The 16,332-nt window shown below is 40.9% G+C and overlaps 1 protein-coding gene across 3 annotated transcripts; it reads right to left on the minus strand.

Moving 5' to 3' along the window:
* Positions 1-318: 318 nt before the first annotated feature.
* scml4 (Scm polycomb group protein like 4) lies at positions 319-14,351 on the minus strand. 3 transcript variants are annotated; one of them, XM_035143598.2, is made up of 8 exons: positions 14,160-14,351; positions 13,338-13,375; positions 10,289-10,554; positions 6,173-6,375; positions 5,299-5,425; positions 2,997-3,206; positions 2,674-2,819; positions 319-2,484 (listed from the first exon to the last, which is right to left on the minus strand). In XM_035143598.2, exons 4-8 carry the CDS (start codon positions 6,368-6,370, stop codon positions 2,359-2,361), a joined length of 807 nt encoding a protein of 268 aa, XP_034999489.1. In that variant the 5' UTR covers positions 6,371-6,375; positions 10,289-10,554; positions 13,338-13,375; positions 14,160-14,351; the 3' UTR covers positions 319-2,358. The 3 variants fall into 3 exon arrangements, with proteins under 3 accessions (XP_034999489.1, XP_034999486.1, XP_034999487.1); XM_035143595.2 differs by having other exon boundaries at positions 2,997-3,209; positions 14,160-14,348; XM_035143596.2 differs by lacking the exons at positions 10,289-10,554; positions 13,338-13,375; positions 14,160-14,351 and adding an exon at positions 7,181-7,428 and having other exon boundaries at positions 2,997-3,209.
* Positions 14,352-16,332: the final 1,981 nt, after the last annotated feature.

Consider the following 16,332-nt stretch of genomic DNA (forward strand, 5'->3'; position numbering starts at 1 on the left):
CTGTCAATATAATATTACTGCTGCTACTACTACTACTACTACTACTACCACCCTGATTACTACTACTTATAATAATACTATATTAATAATTAGTGTTATTATTATTATTATTATTATTATTATTATTATTATTATTATTATTACCACCCTGCTTCTACTACTACTACTACTACTACTAATAATAATAATAATAACAATAATTATAATAATGATACTACAAAAAAACAAGGTATTTCAATGTTATTGTTGCTTTTGACCCACACTACAAACATTATTTTTAATATTAACAGTTGATAAAAAATTGAAATGTATCCAGAGTTCATTTAAAAACATTTTATTTTTTTCTGGGAAAAGAGCGCTTTATAAAAAAAACATTCCTGTTAAAAGGAAGGAAAGGTAAATAGGGAGTCAAAATTATTTAACATGAGTCAAATAATAATAAAGACATTTTAAAAATATTTTGGTTTTGGGAAAACAACTGTTCTTAACAAATCGTTGAATTCCAGTTATCAGATTAAGTTATTCTGAAGACGACAGTAGTCCATAGCTGTAGACACTCGTGGAATACACAAAGAATCATACATAAACATACATGCTGTACATCACATTAGTCTGTTTTGTGGCACACATTTCTTTTAACAAATTAACAAAAATGTATTAAACACAAAATATCTAATATTGAGAACTGTACATACATTTTAAAAAAGCATTGTTAAATCACAAATTATACAAATCTGCCATATACTGCATGAGGTTAATCAATGAGTTTAAAAGTTGTTTGTACCATTTTAAAAGACAAAACTGAGTTTGATGGCTTCAAATATTATTAATGCTGTTACTCTTAATGCTCAGGATTTTTTACCTCACACATTTTACAGTGTGAAGATGAATTAATGCAAAACAAAACTGGAGAGAAATTGCATGAGAGGAATATAAACTGGCCTCATCAGGAAGTCACACATAGACAGTCAGTGTATGAGAAGAGTGATTCAGTGTTGTGGCAGTAGTGGTTTCATTGAGCATCAACTTTTGCTACCAGTTGCTATGGCTCCCATCACTTTGCAGCCTTCTGACACAGTTGCAAGGTTGTTACTCAATATTGAAACCAGCGAGTGTAACACGATTTGCAATATAATGTGAACATGGTGAAAGTCCATCTTCTTTTCTTCCTGTCATGTTAATAAACAGAGAGTGATCCTAAGCAGCTCACCAGCATAGTGAAATACCTCATGGCTTCACTGTTTATTCACTCGGCACTCAGCTGTGGTTTGTCCCAATCACTTTGTTTCACTTTTCTAGGAGATGAGATACATTGTTTCTTTCTGGAGTCTTGGGTTATTTGTTATCAGGATAAAACAGAGAATGGATCTAAGGACTTCTATTTTACCAGCTGATACAGGTTTGACATTGTGCAGCTTTCTTTTTGATTTCCGAAGACAGCAGCTTTTACTAACTGCTCATCAACTTCATAAAGAGTTTGAGAGTTAACCTGCATAACCATCGTCATCAATATAGAACAAAATAGATTAGCAGCAGCAGGACATCTTGAAGTTACAACATGCTACTGAGGTAAAGAAGCACCACGTTTTTTAAGTTCTCTGTCTTTGGCCCTGTTCAGACCTGGTACTAACATCCGCCCTGAGAGATCTAGTCACATGGGTGACTGGATGACATGGGTCCTGAATGTGTCTCCTAATCACGTCCATCACTTGTGTTCGAGAAGACCAAATGATGCGGTTGGCCACAAACAAATCAACGTGTGAGCACTGAGATGCGTACAAATATTTTAGTCTCATTGTGAAACTGTCGCGGGTCAGAGGACGTCAGCTGATTAGGCGTGTCCTGCACCAGTTTGCACTCAAAAAGAATGTGGCCACGGGCGCCAGTGAGTGATCGGTTCTCAGGACGCGTTGAGTGTGCATTTGGGTGCTTTCACGTTTATATTTAGCAATCGTGATCGGATCACTCAAGATGGAGGTTAATACCAGGTCTGAACAACGTCTGTGTTGGTCTCCAGATGTGTAGCTGCAGTGTCCATGATTCACATTCACACAAAGTCACATTTGAATAAAACAATAGCTGCCATCTGCGTGGAGCCGAACTATTTACAATGTAAAACCACTCAGATAACCAGTAAACAAAGGTAAAAAAACACTTAAAAGCGTCAGCTGTAAATAGTCTTATTAATGTCCAATTTGTCAACAAAATGCGGTGCAGATGCATTAAAAGCTGTCAAGTATGCAATCCCAGGCCGAAGGCGCTCATGAGCTGATGCTGATGGTTGAGAAAGTCTGAGAGATTAAGTACTGTTTCAGTTTTAGTGAAAGCTGGGAAGGTGTTTGGCCCTTTTGCAGAAAGTCACAACCGATTCTGTTTGAGCCTGTCGATGTGGTAGCAGAGTTTGACGGCGGGGCCCAGCTTCAGTCCCAGGTACTTCATCATCATCTCGCTTTTCAGTAAGAGCAGAGCGTCTCCGTCTATCTCCTGAAACGCAGCACAGAGCCACTTTACTGAGAATCTACAGTTTAACACATATTTTACCTGGTTGTGTGGTTAACTTAACCTTAATGTGGAACAGTAAAATATTACAAGTATTAAATCTGTTGCAATATATTTTGTGTGACATTATCAGTCGATGGCAATTGACCACAATATAAAGTCACTAGGACTCACATGCTTCCTGAAGGCATCGGCGTGAGGTCCCAGGGCTTGAGGGTCAGCGTCTTTGATAAACCAAACCACCTCCTCCACACACCAGCTCGATGGGTCCTTACCAGCAGGACGTTTGCACTCTCCAGAGTCCGGCATTGAGCTGCAACCTATGTACCACAGAGAGAGGATTTTAGGACCAAATGCTTAACATCATGGGAAAAGATTTCTAGCAAATTCTTTCATATGTATCTTTAGTCCATTTACTGTGGAAGCAATACTAAGGAATATGCATTGTTCTTGGTCAATGAGGATTGTCTTTTTAAGGGTTCCCCTCGCAGCCTCACCATTTCTGTTTGCCTCCTGGAAGCTTCCTGGGCTTGACGCCTGTCTGCACAAAGCCATCGGGGTAGAGCAACTACTGCCACGGTAACCATACGAGTGCTTTGTTTGGTACTGCGACGCCATGACATTGAAAGCCGAGTCACTGGGATCGATAGCGTAGCGCTTGGAGTCCACTGGTGGGTCACACAAGAAGTCATCAGGCATTGGTGTCTCTGCTAGAGAAACAACAGGAAGTGACATAATTAAATACTATATGGACAATATTGTCTTAGTATATAATATTTACATGCTATCAAAGGATGTATCTTGATGAAATCAGGAGCACATATCCACGTCCCCCTTGAGGATGACGATAAATCACCTAACATTTTAGTTAGCACTTCATTTATCAGATCAACTTTTCTGTTTGTCCCAAACTTTAGTTTATAACGTAATACCTTAATACCTGTAAAGCTAATGACAATGGCAGCATTGGATGAATGAGCTGTATCTACTTTAAATCATCTTGTTAGCATAATGCTTGTGACTGTGTTAGCATGCTAATGTTAACAGTCCTAAGAGATTCTAAAATGGAGATAGGGTGTAAAACCAGGAAGATGTATCTTGGTAAACTCGGGTTCCAAATGTAATATCTGGGATATTTTGGCTTCATCTCTGGTCATCTACCTTTAAAAATACAGTATATATAGTCTAAGGTTTAAACACAAACAATTTACCTTTCTGTCAGACTAATATGACATCTGCAGACTTACATGCTGCGATAGACAGCAGTTACATTTTCCATACCCTATGAATACTGATAATAGCTATTAATAAGTATCAGCTAAATCTTGAAGCCCCTCAGTCTGTTACTGTGTGGATGTGAAAAAGATGAAAGGTTTTCAGGAATTATAATGAATCTCCTTTTCTTTGTTCAAGTTCTGTTTTTAAGCTCACCAAAGCTGAGCAGTTACAGGTTTAACTGGTAACAGATTTATAAACTGGAAATACTCGAATTAGTTGAATCAACATTGTGCTACACAAAAGTCAAATGTATTTTTTTGTCCTCGAAAAGGTTGGTTGAGTGATAAGATCTGCTATTTACAGACAAGCCTTTAAATCTTATAGTAAACCTTCATATTTTAATACGAATACCATGAGTTTCTTGCATTTTTTAGATCCTAATCCTTCAATTATTCTTAAATAAACCTTGTTTGAGAATATATGACAGAAAAAAATATCAGAATTTATAAAGGAATGTGCTCAACATAGACAGTATCCCAAATAGTATGCTTGAAATGCAGGGACTGTCTTTGAAAGGCTTCTCCAATTCTACCAGAGAAGTGACATGCATATCTGTCTGGGTGGCACCACAGGGAGTAAACTGGTTTTGATGTGTGTGTGTGTGTGTGTGTGTGTGTGTGTGTGTGTGTGTGTGTGTGTGTGTGTGTGTGTGTGTGTGTGTGTGTGTGTGTGTGTGTGTGTGTGTGTCTTCATGCGCTTTGCTTCTGTATGTCTACAGTGTGACATCAAACACTTTTTATGATTTGGAACAAAGAGCAAACTGCTGGTCCTTATGAGATTCCCGTTCCCACCTCAAATACGCTGAAGGCAATCTTTAAATATTTGCTATTTCTGAGCAGGACAGACCTTGGGGGAGCAAGACAGAAATGATGGTTGTATGTGAGAGTGAAAGATTAAAAAAACTCTCCAGAGGCAAAGCAGAAGGGGAAAGCTAAGCGGTGAGACAGAAGAGAATATGAAATATGATGTGTTTGGGTTCTGTTTGAAGGCATGCATTTCTCATTTGAAAGCATGTAAACATACACAGAAAACCCCACAGACACTCGTGCGGGTTTTGATTTAACATGCAGACATGCAGAAGAGTCAATGTTCTACATCTAAAAGAATATCTCTCACAGAGAACGAAGGACTGATGTATTAAGGGAACAAAGAGGACACACTGGCTGAGCGGAATAAAAGTCAGCAGGGATGAAAAAGATAAGATATAAACATAAAAGAGAGGAAGGGAGGGCACATTTCATACCAGAGAGTCACTAACAAGTCAAGCTGTGAAATACGTGTAGAAATGTTAAGACCACTTTCTTCAGACTGAAGAGCCCCAGGTCTGAAGCTTAAAAAATGTGACCTCTTAACCTTTCTGACATCATATCCCTCGTTTAATTAATCACACAATTAATTGCCTTGTAAACGTCAAACTGTGTGTGTGTGTGTGTGTGTGTGTGTGTGTGTGTGTGTGTGTGTGTGTGTGTGTGTGTGTGTGTGTGTGTGTGTGTGTGTGTGTGTGTCTGTGTGTAGTGTTACCTGTTAGGACCTGTGGTGTGGTAGAGTGGGGGACGATGGCAGCGTCCTGTGGGACTGAGCCCATCTCTGGTTCTGGTGTGCTGTTCGGAGAAGAGTTGGCCAGGGACATCACCATCCTGGGCTTCAGCTACATACATACATACATACATACACACACACACACACACACACACACACACACACACACACACACACACACACACACACACACACACACACACATAAATCAGTAGTGTCCCTTTATGGCTGTGATTCTGATAGCACATAAGAAAACAATATTTTGTGTGGAGGAACATTCTAAAACATTCCATGTTGGCAAATGTGGCTGAGACAAAAATATATCCTTTGGTCCACTAGAGGAAATACTAGGGTGTAAAGGGGGATTCTGGTATTTTATAAATGTGCATGTGTAAATAAATGGTACAAACTAAAACTTTGGGAAGCAGTTCAGAATAATATATACAAAAAAAACAGTTTTAGTGGATATTACGTGGACGGTCGCAGTTGCCCCATAAGATTACATGGTAGCCACTGCTACTGTGTTGCAGCTGCTGGCGGAGACAATCTACTGAGCCAATTCAAAAGGTTTTTGGAAACATCATTCATTTATACACTCACATTTGTAAACACTGGGCCCAGGTTGAAAAATACCGGAATCCCCCCTTTAAATAAAAATGGAGGCTCTCAAGGTAATTCCACTATTAACAGAACCACCACATAAAATATCAATAACAATCAGTACCGATACTACTAGAGATGCCGAAACCAGAGCAAATTCCAACACCACATTGTGACCTACACTCAACTTAATGCCCTGAACACATCCTGTGCAGACACAGACAGATTCCCGGAAGCTTAGTAAAGTGAAAGTTACCTTGAAGCCAGGTTTCCTGCCTCTCTTCTTCGGGACTTTGAGTTGCGACAGAGGCTCGACATAGTGACTCTGGAACTCCAGTTTACGGATGGGAGGCCGTCCTCTCTTCCTGCCGGGCACCTTCCCCGGCGGCCCCACTGTAAACTGTGGGCCGGGGGCTGGAGTCTGCATTTCGGAGCCGACAGACAGGGCACTCATCAGACCTGACAGAGACAGAGAGATTATTAAACTGAGAGTAACAGGAAGTGGCGGCTTCAAACTGCGCACCACTGCCTCTGTGTCAAAGTGGAGCGGAAGCTGAGATGTACATGTCAGACTATTACCCCCAGAAACACACACACACACACATACACCCACATGCAAACACACATGTGCACACACACCCACACAGAAAATATAGGAAATAGAAACAAAGCAACATACAGCCTTGTAGTCTGCCACACCCCTCCCCCCTCTGCAGCTGCAAAGATTGCAATAAATATCATTACTGCACAGAGAGGGACAGACAAAGACACACACACACACACACACACACACACACACACACACACACACACACACACACACACACACACACACACATACACATTTGCCTGTGTCAGGAGCGAGCATGTGAGTTGCCAGCTGAGCAGCACCGCAGAAGTTCAGCAGAGGATGTTTTACTAATTATGTGTCTTGTACCCATTATTCTTTTGTCTCTGTTTGGCTAATTAACACACACACGGTTTTGCTTCATTGCAGAGCGGTGGATAATAAAATCATCTTCCTGTTATGAAGAACACTCGGGTCATTTGCAGATAGCAGAGAAACAGGAACAGAGACAGACAGAGCACGTGAACATGCGGTGTCCCCACCATCCTCCTCCTCACATCAAATCACACAGAGAAAACCTCAACATGAACACACACACACACACACACACACACACACACACACACACACACACACACACACACACACACACACACACACACACACACGAATCAACGTGAGTGTTGCATTGCCTACCATGCACACAGCCGTCTGGTAATCACTGCCTGCGTGATGCTTCACCCCAGCAGCAGCTTTCTGGATATTCCCCTGATGGATCTCCAACCCGTCTGCCTCTATACTGTTCCTTGCTGCTGCTTCTGCTGCTGCTGCTGCTGCTGCTGCACACTTTCAAGACACCGGCAACTCTGCACACCTCTCTCTCACACACACTCTGCCTCCCCTTCTCCTTCCCCCTGTCTGTTCCTCAATCTCCGACCACCTTCCTCTAAAACATCCCCCTCCTACCCCCTTCCCTTCTACCCTAACCCCCTTTTTCCTCTGTGTCCCCTTTCGGTTGTCATGGCAACACGCTTCTAACATCCCACGGTAGCCGGCAGACGTGCTGAGCTCAAAGCAACGTCTATATGTGCATGTGTGTGTGTTTCTGTAATAGGCTACCTTTGGGGACAAATGTTAAGGTGAGGGTTAGAGTAAGAGTTTGGTAAGTAGTGGTTATGATTATTATTAAGGTAGTTCTCCAGGAAATGAATGAAAGTCTATGTAAAATCCCAAAATATGATCTTCAATGTGTGTGTATGTGTGTGTGTGTGTGTGTGTGTGTAGGGGATCGTAATGTAATTACAGCAGCTCAGGATCTTCCTTGTCTGTTTTCAAAAAACGGCTCAGAACAAGTGACAGGGGATTCAAGCTGTGCAGAGTTTTGCACTACAAGCGTCCGGGGATTACAAACTGAGAAGTGAAATCATTTCTCAGGAATGCTCTTCACGAGAAGCCTGTTCTCATCAACAACAAAAAATGATTGCACCAAAATCTGAATATATAATATATCAGTACTCGCACATTTTGGGACTTTTCCTCTGCAGGTAAAGAGATGAATTCTTTTGTCAAAAGCTTCAAGCCGAATCTCGTCAGGATTATTCTGCTGTTGTTGTTTGGGACAAAAGATATTTCTGCCAGAGCCTTCCCTTTATTTATAGACTTCCTCTGTCTTTGTGTCAGCTCATGTATGTGGCTTTTGTTTTATGTCTAATAAAAAAAACACGTGGAAAGAATAAAAGGTTGTGTGTGATTGGTTTCCACATTGAAAAGAAAAAACGCAGCCTCGCATGTGCTTATTTGCTCTCATAGGCTACAAGCGTGGGGTACAACTCAGGCTTTTACCCGCTTGCCCGCCGCATATCGATTAGCTACGCTCAGGTTGCTATGCCGATTCCCATTTGAAGCCGCGTTTGCGGGGTTTTAACACTCAATCAAAATCCGGTTAACCTTTCAAATGGGGGGGGGGATCAAACGCCTGCGTGGCCTCGCTATGCACGCACAGCCGTTGCCAGCGAGTGAAGAGATTTGTAAAGGAGTCGGACGTGAAGGGGTGACTCACAAGATGTTTCAACACTGAATGTGACAGGCCAGACAAAATTTATTGTTTCATTGCGAGGAGCCCAGACGTTGTGATAAAATAAAGGGACAATAAAGGGGTTGGGACAATAAGGCTATGATACAGAGTGTTGGCAAACAGTCACACACTTAATCTACAGGGACCGTGAAGTGAGTGAGTGTGTGAGTGAGTTTGTGTGTGTGTGTGTGTGGGCAGCCCATAAATCATAAAGTAATTACACAGTGAGATTAGTCCTGATGTCCCTCCTCAGTCAGTCCTGTCCCATTACGGTGCATCACACTACAGACGGAGAGAGAGAACAGATAATCATCTTTACTTAGAAAGATTTGGACGTGGGGATGGGGGCGGTGGTGGATGGGGGGGTGGTGGATGGGGGGGGGTGGGGGTGGTTGCCATTAACACCCACATTTTTCCCTCAACATTTTTTTGGGGGGCAGATGAGAAGAGAAAGCTTCGCACGGCTGCACCAAGACGTTTTGGGATCGCAGCTTCATTTGTTTAAGGCCAGTTGAGCAATTAACAGACCAGTGAACCCAGTTTCATTTGATACTGTCTTCTACTGCCTCTGTCTGCTGGATGTAGGAGGAAGGCACTTGGTGTGGTGGCGGCCGCAGTAACAGTGATCAGCCGTGATTAGCATAACTTAATCACTAGTTGCAGGGCATGAATTTTGTATCTGTTTTCACTTGTGCAGGGGGCGAAATTGCAATGAAGTGAGTTATGCTAATGCATCTCTACACCTACACACACACGGACAAATAGTCTGAACACAGTCTCACACACTCACACACCGAGATACATGCATGACACCTCTGCATTCAAACAAGAAAGTATGCATCTTTTCTTTAGTGTGCGCGTGTGTGCGCGCGTGTGTATGTGTGTGTGTGTGTGTGTTCTCTAATCAATGTAACAACTCCCCCCACCCCGAATTTATTTACAGCTCAGGCAGGGCGTCGCCATGGTAACAGACAGTAGAATCGGATTCTGCACCAAAGTCATGTGATAAGGTGGGAATAAATAAACACATAAACAGCTATGTGTGTATTAAAGAGGCGCAATCACACATTCACACACACACATTGTCCCGCCTTATCTCGGCTGAGGCCGTTAATAACACAACACACTCCACAGGAAAGGGAAGGTTGCTCTTTTCTTCTCAGGGATACGAAAAGGAAAATGTGATAAATATCATCCAAGAATCCTTAGATGACCTTGTCTTCAGACACATATACACGTGCACACATTTACCAGCTGAAACAGACAATATTAAATTCATCTTCCTTTTTTTTTGGGCCTTATAATGATGTTTAACATAGGTAGTATATTTACTCAAGTACTGTGCTGTAATTTTGAATTTTTAAGGTAAATGTATTTTACTTGAGACCTTGTATTGTAGTGACTTTACAGATTTAGTTTTTTACAATTGCAACATAAAATGTATGACTCTGGATAAAACTACCATTTATTTTAGTATGCTTTAATATGCTGGTCATAATAATTCAATAAATTATTGATTGTATTATTATTGTTGTTGTTATTAAATAATAAGAATAAGAATAACAATAACAATAAGAATAATAAAATAATAACAATAAGAATAAGAATAATAAGAATAATAAGAATAAGAATAAGAATAAGAATAATATAATTGTATACAAAATAGAAAAATGTAATTTCACCAAATCACTTCAAATATAGTGCTGTGATTCACTAGGATAAATATTTACTCTGATCAGGGGCCCAGCTCCTCGCTCTCTGCACAGCTGGCCCTGGCTCCGCCTCCACGTTGACCAGGTGCCAGCAGCCTCGTCCCTGCTGGTCCCGGTGATCCAGACGCAGGCGCAGCCGCACGCCCTCGCCGAGGATGCCGGGAAACCAGGAAACAGGTGGCGAGGGGGGGGGGCAGATCCAGTTGGGATTCAGGTTTGAAATTCCAGCGTCCTCGCAGGCTCATATCCTCGCAGCCCGCGAATACAGAGCAAAATACATCATACTGGGAAAAATTAGAGAAAACACTCAACAACCATAGATCGGATCCAAAAGATGGAGGACATGACTGCTCCCTAAAAGAAAACCAAAGTGTCTGGCTGGTTGCAGAAAAGGTCATAAATCCCACCTCCTCCTTATTAGTGGACGAGACACAGAAACAAAATAAAAAGTCAAAATAAAAATCAAAGATGGTTCCTGACATTTTTAGATATGGTAGTACACGTTGATGTTTGTCCAACTCTTAATTCTTCAGGTTAGTTTGGTTTTATTTGGTCATTTGATTGTATGAAGATGGGCTGAGATTGACAGCTGATTGGTTGAGTGCGTGTGTCAGAGGGACCTAATGCAACTCCATCCCCTGATCACTGCGAAGAAAGAAAGATAGAAAGAAAGAAAGAAAGAACAGGGAGGGTATAGAAGGAATATTTAATCACCAAAATAAATTGGCGGTTGTCTAATTACAGCAGCGCGTGCGTGTTCAGAGGTCAGAGAAATCAACTGAGGGCTAATGGGAGAATATGGCTTCACTAATGATAAAAGTGTTGGGGACAATGTGTCTATTGTGCTGTAAAGTGAATGCAAATTGGCCTCTAGGGCTCTGGACTCACTGATTAACTTTAACTAACTGCGCTCGCAGTCTCCTCTGAATTGGATGGAACAAAGGAGGGTGATGATGAGAGCGAGGGAAGCTGTGAGGCTTGTTGGAGCTGATGGAAATGTTCACATTATCACCCTGTTACACCGTTGAACAAGCCCATCTTGTTTTCTGCTGGGCGGTCGTTCGTCCTGCTGGAACTAATGTCGAGAGGAAGACTTCTTCACTCCAGATCTTTATGGATTGTTAGCAAATGCTGTTTGACGAGACGGAAGGAACCTTATCATGAAACCTAATTGCTCCTCTGACAAAATGTATTTATTTAAAACGTAACCTGATAGCGACTTGATTTCCTGAATACACAGAGTCCCATTAAGTCTTCTTCATGCAGTGCAGCAGTGAGGAGAGGATAGAGAGAGGGCTTCAGTTTCAGGTGAATGTAGATGAGAAACTATTAGTGTTGGTTTGTTTGTTTGTTTGTGAACAAGATTACACAAAAACAACTGGAGGGATTTTCACGAAACTTGGTGGAAGGATGTGATATATGACAGGGAAGAAGTGATTAAATTTAGGTGCTGTTCCAGATATCCAATATTTTTTCACCGCTTTTAACATAATGAAACATTAACAAAATAAGTCATATTTATTAACATGATCCCCATTTCCCCAGGGAATAATTAATGGATCTGGATGAAACATATCATGCATATTTAGGGAACTTGAATGTAATGGTACTGTTGGGCCTTGGTGGAGGTAGTGATGTAATGTGGTAGGTAGTAATTGTTATAGTCTTGTCAGTGTAAATCAATAAAAACAAGAACACAGCCATTGTAGTTACTGCAGTCATTATAGTCACTTTTTGAGTTGGACTGAATTCTAACCATTGAATGCAAACCATTATGCATAATGCCATCATAGTGTATTGTGTTATTGTGCTAGTATTTACTATTATAATAAAAAAAATGAATTAAAGCAAAGCCAGATGAGTGCCATTAGTTTAGCTAAGTCTTGAAAACCACTAAAAACCAAAGTCATTAGGGTTTATCCTCTGAGAACCATGTCACAAATATGAAGGTAATTAATCCAACTATCCATTCAAAGTTGCTGAGAGGTTTCACTAAAAACCTGATGGTGGCGCTAAAGGAAAAGTGGGGTGGTCACCAGAAAAAATCCGGATTCATCCTCTCCATCCTCGTCGTGTTTGTACAAACTTTCATGGATGGTTGTTGTTGTTGGAATGTTAGCGTTTCCACTAGCGTGACTTAGAACGACTCAAAAAGCACAAGCAGACAAAAAGCCGCTGTCTCTAACTTCTGACTGACCCCTTTAATCCTGGGAAGGAAAGAATGAGGAGATTGAGACAGAGAGATGAAATGAGTAAGCTATGGAATAAAGAAAAATGCCTTAAGAGAGAAAGTAAGAGACGTGGAGAGGAAAGGGTGGGGAGACGGTTAAAAAGAAAACACAGGAAAATGGCGAGAGAAAATCACAACGGAGGAAAATTCTAATTATTTTCTGTTTGAAAGAGATGCAGTGCTTTTTTGTTTATTAGCATTATGTCTTTGTGTGTGTGTGTGTGTGTGTGTCTAAATATAATCAAAGGAGAGATATAAGAACAGAACAGACGGAAATGGGTCAGTAAGAGAAAGGAGTGAAGAGAAAATAAAACACTTTCATCTGCGAACTGTCTGAAAATCGTCTGCCCTCAACCTCGATATTTCATATTTACAAAAAATCTGAAACATCAAACAGTAAAAAACATGAAACAGAAACACACACACACACAGGCTCTGGGTCCCCTTAGAAAAGAACAAAATACTGTATCTTGCCACTTTACCAAACTAAAACAAACACACACAAACACACAGACACACACACACACACACATGCTGTTCATTATTCCCAAAAGCAGCTATATGGAGAAATCACTGGAGAGGTTTGAAAGAAAATCAGTCATATGGCATCTGCGTGAGACTTTGGTCACTTTAAACAGTCTTTGTGTTATTTTCAGGCTTGGGTTAAAACAGAAATATTTATTATTAAAATAATTATGATAACGACAATGATGAAGGCTGAAAGAAAAATATTCTGACATGAGTTGACAACAAAAACTGATTTGTCGTATCTGCGTTGCAGTAAAAAAAGAAGATTTGATTGGCTGTGGGTACATGGACGGTGTGGTCAGTTATTACCATAGCGATGGTGACATCAGGGAGTTGACGTTGCAGAGCTGGATTATTATGAGATCAGCATGTTCGGTCGCCAAGGAAACAAAACAAAAAAATGGCACAGTCATAGTATTTCATAACAAAACTGACTGTAGTATTTTTACTGCAACCTTCACAGAACTTCACTGTCACCCTGAAGTCACATTTAACACTTTATATCACATGATCACAGATTTTTTTCTGATTTCTACGTAAAGTTTTTCTGGAGAGAAACGTGTGATTTGGTTAAACAGAGAGAGGAGGTTCACCAGTAAACTTCTAAATGTGAAGCTGAGCTGAGCCCAACATGCAAAATGTGATAAAACAAAACATAATCAGCAAGAATAGAAATAAAATAACTAAAATAACCCTGATGAGTTCTTGAAAAAGGAAAAACTTTCTAAATATATTCACTGATGTGTGGCTTTGCTCAAAGCTTCAGATCTAACAGTAAAGGAATGAGATAGTGCACCTTACACAATCAGGAATTGTGCACAGATGTTGGACATTTATTTGCCCCCCCCCCTGTGTAAATTGTAGCCCCTAAATTCTAGATCTGCCACTGCTTTCTATAGTCTTAAAATCACAGTTTCAAATAAGAAGAAACCAGTGGCCTGAAGCTCAGCAGTCAGGTTTTTATTAAAAAATATATATATTTTATACAAAAAATCACGAGTTTAAAATGACCTTGTTGCATTTTACAGTGCATTTAGGGTGAGTTTATTATGACCTGATTGTAGGTCAGACTAATAAATCTATATTAACAGCCAAGGAGTAGTTATTTAATCACATTGCTGGTGTCTTTACCGATTGGATCCGTTGCTCCGCGGCTGGTTCCGTCCGGACCGTGAGCCCGGTGCCTCCCGGTGCCTCCCGGTGCGGGGAGCGGCTCAGTCCGGGTTCCTCCCCTGCAGATGCGGCACCGCGGCGCGCACAGAGCCGCTTGGTGCTGGAGGCAGAGGAGCCGCAGGTTCACCTTCACGCTTCTGTCCGGGGGTTTTATATTTTAGGGCAGGAGCGTCCTCAGGGGCGCAGGTAGAGGAGGATGGGGGGGCTCCTGGTTTGGATCATGTTTCCATGTGTTTGCTGCTGGTTTATTACACAGAGAGGGAGCGGTATAAAGCTGAAGAGGTGCAACCCTTTTGAAAACACTCATCATAAAGGTGGGGTGGTTGTTTGAGCTGGAACCAGATGAAATAATGAAGTTTGGTGCAATACTTCTACTTCTTTTATAACTCTTAACCTCATGTTCATGTTTACATGGTGTTTTACTTGAATTACAAATGTGCCATTTCTCCTTTTCTTATTTTATTTTCCCTATTTTAGAAAGTCGGTATTATCTCTGAAAGACATTTCCCTTGTCGGGAAGTTATCTTGAGAAATTTAGTCTAAATCTGCAAAAATTACACTTGCGTAACTTCCCCACCTCTTCCGATACATGCACTCGACCAATCACGAGTCCATCTCAGCTGTCACTCATGAGGTCTCAACCCGTTTCTATAGCATCAAATAAGTAATGAAAACCATATTTATTGGAAAATTTGCATTTGAACAAACATCAGTGTGAGAACTTCTTAAAATGACTGAAACCATCTTTGGCGTGTACTTTGACATTTGAGCTTGGTCCATGTTCTTTGAGGAGGCGGAGTCTATGACCTTCATGTACAGTCCATGTTTTTAACCCGCAGACAAAACAAGCCGGTGTTAAATCAGCTTCCCACTGCGCGTATGGAAAGTCAACAAAACCGCTTCATTTAAAAGTTTTATTTGAAATGATTTTAAATACAAATAATATATTTTTTCCATTTACAATGACAGTTCCTTTGTAAACAAAAGTGGCAGATAGATAGTCATTGGGTCGTTTGTCCGAACGGAGGCGGCCTGCTGGCCCGTCGCCCGGACGAGGTCTGTCATGGGGAGAGATGGTGTCGTATTTAACCTCACTGCAGTTTTTTTTCCACACAGCGTAAAATCACTGATGCTACATTCTATTGCAGAGCGATAAATACTCAGAGTACAATATAACCTGTTAGCATACACCTGCTTTTGAAGATAATTACAGGAGGGTATAGTGCGCGCAATGTCTGTTTGTTTGTGTGAGAGAGTGTCTGTTGGGGGCGCGTTCCCACAGATATTCAAACCTTCATCGCTCCCACACTAACATGACAATGCCATAATGTTGTTGAATATTCAATCATGATGAAACATTTTTTAATATATATATCGTTTGAAAACTGAACTGTCAAGTTGTCAACATACGGTGAGAGCCCACAGAGCAGCATGAGGAAGCTCAGATTTGTTTTTTTCTCTCCACTCATGAGTCAAAGAGATGGAAAAAAAAAACGAAAAAAGGTTAGAATGGCAGAAAACGAGAAAAAAAGACCTATGTGTTACATTTGTTATAACTACAGTTTAACGGAGACAAAAAATAACAGAAAGACAAAAAGATAAAATAAAAAAAAAATACACCAGGAGATTTGGTGGAGAGGAATTTCCACCTGAAATGGCTGTAATTACAAAACTAAGCTTGTTCTGCTTGAATGACTCAAGAGAGAAGGTGCTGCACAGAAATGTCTCGTACGACAAGTTGCTTTCAACAGGTTTTTTGTTCGAGACACATTTCTGATCGTGTGTGTGTGTGTGTGTGTGTGTGTGTGTGTGTGTGTGTGTGTGTGTGAACCACTCGACCGCTAACCCCCTTTCACCAGACAAAACTGTACTCGTGGCGAGATCTCAGATATGCATGAAGACTGCGGAGCTACAGGTTCCTACGAAGACTCATTCTAAACTGAAACAAAAAGGGGAAAACACTCTTGATTATTTTACAAACGCACAAACAAAAATATTTTTTCTGCTCTCCCAAGATTCACTGGGGCATTAGCACCCAAAGACTTCTATCTCGTGGTATTTCAGTTGTATTCATAAGGCCTTTTTGGACAATGAGTATACACTGGAATGTGCAGCAAAAAAGATGGAGGAG

This window comes from Hippoglossus stenolepis, chromosome 20 (genome assembly GCF_022539355.2).
Source record: "Hippoglossus stenolepis isolate QCI-W04-F060 chromosome 20, HSTE1.2, whole genome shotgun sequence".
Classification (NCBI taxonomy): domain Eukaryota; kingdom Metazoa; phylum Chordata; class Actinopteri; order Pleuronectiformes; family Pleuronectidae; genus Hippoglossus; species Hippoglossus stenolepis.